The 6146-nt window shown below is 42.7% G+C and overlaps 1 protein-coding gene across 1 annotated transcript in view; it reads right to left on the bottom strand.

Moving 5' to 3' along the window:
* Positions 1–6146, bottom strand: part of PLPPR5 (phospholipid phosphatase related 5) — a 205965-nt gene that overhangs the window by 104341 nt on the left and 95478 nt on the right. The window contains exon 3 of the mRNA XM_004699238.4: positions 5600–5850. Within this exon, the coding sequence (XP_004699295.1) occupies positions 5600–5850 (251 nt within the window). The remainder of the gene's footprint in view (positions 1–5599; positions 5851–6146) is intronic.

The following is a 6146-nucleotide window of genomic DNA, read 5'->3' as shown; positions in this document are numbered from 1 at the left end:
AAAAAAAAAATACAACCCCTGACCAGTCTTATAAAATCCAATGTTCCAACTTATTTGGAATGTATTCCCCAAATCCCTATAACGCTAGAATGAGGGTCTGCTTACGATGTACCGGTACATAAAAATCAGTGACATCAAGTCAATTTCAGCCCGCAGCCAGTGTATAGGGTTTCTGAGGCTGTAAGTCTATTCTGAGAGAAGAAAGCCTTATCTTTCTCCAGGAGTGGCTGGTGGATTTGAATGGCCAATTTTGTGATTAGCCCTCAGCACCACCAGGGCACCTTTAAGACCTACATAGATTTAAGTACAAGCTGTTAAAATGGGAGGGGGGTGGGGGCGGGGCGAGGACACTCAGCCATCAATGGATTGTGTTTACTTTACCCTTTTCTCAGGAGCCTATGAGCAATGAATACTGCACGTAGGACAGGGTGAGCTTATTAGAAGAGAGAGTTGTGTGGGAAGTGAGGATAGGAGGCTGCAAAGCACTGAGAACCAAACAGAAGGAAGTCAAGTAAAAAAGGGTACTTCAGAGTTTTCCACTAATATTCTGGGGAAAACAAAGACTCTGGTAAATTAATTAAATTAATTGCTAATGCCCAGAAATTTCTCTTCTCCCTAGATTGACCATCCGCCTTTGACATGCTTCGTCTCCAAATGGAGTCTATTTATCCACCCCATCAATCTGGGCTCACCCAGAAACTTGTGTAGACCAACAGAATGCCTCAAGAGTGATGTTAAACACGTTGAGGAGTCTCAACCCAATTTTAACTTAAAACTTACCCCAATTTTAACTTATAATAGTCCTATTATATAGATTTTCTGAGGCTGCCAATCTTCATGGGTACAAATTGCTGCATCATCTTCAGGGGGACCAGCTGATGCGTTTGAATCGATCACCTTGTGATTAGAAATCCAACATTTACCTGAGTGTATCACCAGGGCTCTTAGGAGCCCAGGAGGTCTCAGCAAGTCTTAGGCGTTTGGGCTTCGGCTAGCTTAGCATGCTAGTCAGAAAAGCAATCAGGTAAGACCTAGTGTAGTGAGAGAGACCCAGCTCTATGAATTGCCGCCTAGGATCACAGCCCCCAAATGACGCGTTAGCTTGATACCAGGCTTGCCTGCTAGGAAACTACAAATCAACTCAGAGAATTCTGAGAATGATCTAGCATTACTATCTTGGGGGTAAGGTTGTTACTGTAGAGTAATAAATAATGGCATTGGAGCCTAGAAAATGGTGTTCCCGCTTTGTTGTGCTTTGCTTTTTAACATTTTCAGAAAACCTAAGGTCAGCATTGGAAGAGATGTAAAGAAATCATTTTAGGTCTTTCTAGTTCAAGGGTTGATGAGGTTAACTGGAAAGTTGCCAATCACGATTTCTCATTCTCAACTCTGAAGTTCATTTGGTTTTAACTGGAAACACTTTGGCCAGCTGATGTGGAAAGAAATATCACAGAGCTAAATTTAGATTGAAGTCTAAGGTAACTTAACACTGAATTATAAATTTGACAGTTTGAGGGTTAAATAACCTTCAGAATTTTCTTTTCCAGGGAAACCGACAGCATTTGCTAAAATAGGCACTGGGGGTTTTCCCACCTAAGGTTCTAAAGGAAACTGTGTAATCAAATTCTCTTCAATGCTTTAATTAAAGTCGACTGCTAAGGCACAGTCCAGGTTTCTGGATTTCATGTGCTAATCCATGACAACATTGGCGAGTGTGCCTCAGTTCTCACATGCTTCAAAATAGGGCTTATTGATTTTTATTTATGTGCACTTCCTATGGTTTTAACCCCCACAGCAAAGAAACAAATATGTAAGCAAGCGCACGCACACATACACACGCACGCATGCACGCGCACGCACGCAAATCCGTGGCTGTCAGTTTGCATTCACAGCAACCCTGTAGGACAGAATCGAACTGTCCCAAAGGGTGCCAAGATTAGCAGTTGAGTACTTAACCCCTGTGCCATCGGGTGCCCTCTCTATATTTATATAATAACTGTAAGCCCATTTCCATTGAGAAAATTGAATGCATGGTTGTTTTCCCCCATTTACCTACTCATCACAATTCTGCAAGTATTTCATGAGACTGTATTAGCCTGGATTACTCCAACATTTCTATTATGAACTTTTCCTAAGGTGTCTCTAGTGAAGCTGGGAAAAAAATATTTGTATATGGGTTCAAATATAACATAAAAACCTGACTGTAAAGCCTACTGCTTTCCTGCCCAAGTTGCAGCCAGAGTTATATTCAGAGTTGCCATAGCAGCCACCCACCACCCACCCCCACACATGCACGTACACATACAAATGGGTGGTCAGGAAAGAAAAGAAGCAGTTAGCAGAGAAAGAATCTATTGTTAACAAGACAGCTGTACCCATCAAAGTAATTATAAGCAAGACTTGACTGTTCGTCTGAACTGCTGTTTAATGATAGATTTTTGAGTGTTTCTTAAATGTTGTTTTGTTTTTTTCTCTAAAGCATTCTACCTTCTGTACTCTTGGCTTTAACCTTCGTACAATGCTGAGGTTATGCTTCGGGAGGACATCCAGCCCCGCATGCAGTGGGCAGGGCTAACAGGATGTGGTATTTTCTCTCTGTGGAACATCTGGAATCATTGTAGTCGACGATATTTCTGATTTGATGGGCCTGAGAAAAAGTTACTACACTAAACAAGTGTCCTCATCTATAACATGGATGCAAGAGCAGTTAGCACCTACTTCAAAGAGTTGTTATAGGATTAAATTAATACAGTTACTCACTAGACACCAATTAATGATAAATAATAAATCATAAACTTGATTACTATACAAGAATTGGTCATTAAACAGAATTAAATACATTGAGAAAAGTCAAGTGCTTGGTATCTGAAGCCTAGTAAACATCTCCTAATATTAATATATGTAAGAGCTCGACCTTGTTGAGCTAGAATGTGTATTCCTAGTGTTCACCAGTTTGTCATCTTGGACTAGGTATAGTCAGTCCATGTTTCTCTCATTCATTCTGAGTGAGAAAAGTTTGTTTTTCTTCTCCACGGGTTTCAACCTCACACAGGTTCCAAGTTTCACAGGTTCTGACGCAATAGCATCTCTACATCTTTAAGTGGTGCAAACCATTAATGTGCTTGACTACTAACTGAGTCCGTCTGAGGCTTCCCAGAAGCGCCTCAGAAGGTCTGGAAAGTCGGCCACTGACAACCTCCTGGAGCAGAGCTTCCTTCTGACACGTGTGGGATAGCCATGGACTAGCTGCTTAGCAACACGCTTGTATTATCATGGAGAAGGTGCTAATTCCAAAGCCTGCAGGTAGTCGGCAAACCAGATGTCTATCACAACTGCTACTAAGATTCTCCCAGTGCAGGAAAGAGATGTCTTTGTCGATACTGTTACAATTCCTCGGAAAGCACTACTTGAGCAGAATATAAAGGACATTCACTGCCATTGCCAACCCTGGTTACACAGAAAAGGCTACTAACTATTCCTGTTGAAATGTTGATGCAGTAAGTCTTTGGGATAGAGTAATCTGGAATTTTGTCTCAGGTCAGTGGCTTGAGTAAGGAGGCTAAGATCTAAGGAGGCTTCAGAAAGTTCATATAAAAATTAAATTAAGAGACAATGGAATTTTCCCACACGCGTTTGAAGTCCACTTGTGTATTTCCATGCATATCTATATACAAATATCAGACAGATGTGTTGGCAATCGATGGGAAGTATGTTGTGATGTTTGATGCACTCAAGGTTTACATCTTCATTTTTAAGGCTAAGTGCTTCACATTCTGGCAGAGGTGAAACACACGGTCTCCCTGGCAACTTAGCCTACAACCATTAAGTCTGGATTGACTCCAGCACTCCCAATAGGGTTTCTGAGGCTTTGTATGTGTTTATAGGAGAGGCCAGACTCATTTTTCTCCCTTGGGATATTTGGTGGGTTTGAACCGCCGACTGTATGGTTAGCAATCCAAACTTGCCCAGCAGCACCACCAGGGCTCCTCAACATCCTTGTTGTTTTGCAGTTGTTAGGAGCTGTCAGTCAGTTCTGACTCATAGCGACCTTATGAACAACACAATGAAATACCACGTGGTCCTGCTCCATCCTCACAACTGTTCCTGTTTGAGGATTGTTGCAGCCACTGTCAACCCATGTTGTGAAGATTTTCCACTTGTTCTTTACTGTCCTGCTACTTTACCAAGCACGATGTCCTTCTCCAGGGACTGGTCTCTCCTGTAAACTTGTCCAAAATGTGGGAGACAGAGTCTCACCATCCCTCTGAGGAGCATTCCGGTGTACTTCTTACCAGGCAGGTGGGTTTGCTCTTTGGCAGTCCATGGTACTTCCCCGCGTCTTTGCCACACTGCCATTCAAATGTCCCGGTTCTTTTCCAGGCTTCCTTGTTCAGGGTCCAACTTTCCCAGGCATGTGAGGGGACTGCAGAATTTGTTGGGAGGGGCTGTCAAGTCAGCTCCAACACCATGAACCCATCCACAGCAGGAAAAACAATAGTAGATTTCTTCTCCTTAAAATCTCCTCTTTTCGTCAACTTTCCTTCCACACTCAACGTGGCATGCCGTAAGACATATTAACTTTAGTGACAATCTGACACAGTTACATTGGAAATATTTCCATGATCAAATCGTTCTTTGAGGGCAACAATAATCCTGATTTTTCTGAGTACTAGATATGATCAAATTTAATTCCAAGTCAACCCTAAGTTTTTAGGTTCTCTTTCTGAGGGGTTAGCACTCGGTACCCCTGGTACCACTAGGCAAGAGAAGCTAAAGAGTCCCTAGACCTCTGAACTTTATGCTAGTGCTCAAAGAACGGCTGCTGGGCACACTTGGCCAACGCCAGCACACAGGCAAGATATGCAGAGATTGGAGAAAAAGGCTAATGGCAAATGTTGGGGTCAAGAATCTTCTCTTCCTCATATGCGTTAATGCGTCAGCTGTGACCACTCCTGCTCCAGGCCTTCTGATCAGTGCAGTGGGGTCAGCTCATTATCACTAAAATTGTAGCACATGCTTGAGATCCAGAGGTCAAATCTGCCCAGAGGCATCTCCAAAGAATTGAAAACCTTATGAAGTATGGTTCTGCGCTACAGCACATGGGCCGCCAGGAGGGGGAAGTAAGCCCAGGGCAGTTGGCTTGATGGCATCAGCTGAGACAGTAAGATAATAAGGTGGCCAATCACAAAAGAACCTCCCAGATTGAGTGTCTCTTTCTCTATCCCCACCAGGGAGACGAGTGTAAGCAGCCCACTAAGAAGCCTGGGTAATTCTCCTAAGGGTGCCATTACAAGTTCATGTAACCGAACAGATATGTTTGCATTAAATCCTCCTTAATATAAAGATGAACATAGTCTCAAATAGAAATGCTAATGACTACATTTTCTAAGGCAACTAGCTATCCACATAAAATCTCACGAGGGCCTACAGACTTAATTTTACTCACAATACAAACAGTTAAGACTACCTTAAATGGCCTTCAAGAGGTGGCTACTGTGCTGTAAGTAACTGACATCGTGGCCGGGAAAAATCATTTGCACATTTGAAGAAATAACAAAAACACAGTGCAAGGCCATGCTACTTGATAATCCTTACTTACTGCCAGATACATAGCTGCGTAGACGCTGAGTGCAGCTTCTTTGGATGGGAAGGTTTTCCGCGCTCTCAGGACGAGATCCGGGTGGCCAGTGCAGGCCTCTTCATCACGGATGAACTGTGTAGACTGCTGACACCCGAGTGCGGTGTAGTTGGGCTTACACAGGGCAAGAAAGTGTGGAGCCAGGTTTCCTGTGACTACTTGGCCGGCATTCACAAAGATGTCGGTGGCAAAGAGTCCAAACGTATAGATTCCTGAGGAAGAAAACAAACCATTTTAACCCTTCACTAGTGGTATTTCTGCTTATCAAAAAACAAAACAGCAACATTTTAAAAGTGAGAAAGGATTTCCTACATACAAGCATGTATGTTTCCAGTTCACGCCTTCCTAGTTCGTTCCTTAGCTCTCTGGAGTGAGTGGTTGGAGTGCTCAATTATTTAACATATTAAGCTGGTTACATTTTATTTATGGCAGGTTTATGACATAAGATAAAAAAAGAAAATGCAGTCTAAGGCTGGGTTTAGGGACTGGAATTAGTAACATATAAATG

The sequence above is a fragment of the Echinops telfairi genome, unplaced genomic scaffold (assembly GCF_000313985.2).
Source record: "Echinops telfairi isolate 266 unplaced genomic scaffold, ASM31398v2 ScPeMD7_443;HRSCAF=831, whole genome shotgun sequence".
Taxonomy (NCBI): domain Eukaryota; kingdom Metazoa; phylum Chordata; class Mammalia; order Afrosoricida; family Tenrecidae; genus Echinops; species Echinops telfairi.
Note: the sequence above shows the minus strand (reverse complement) of the source record. Positions and strands in the feature narration are given on the sequence as shown.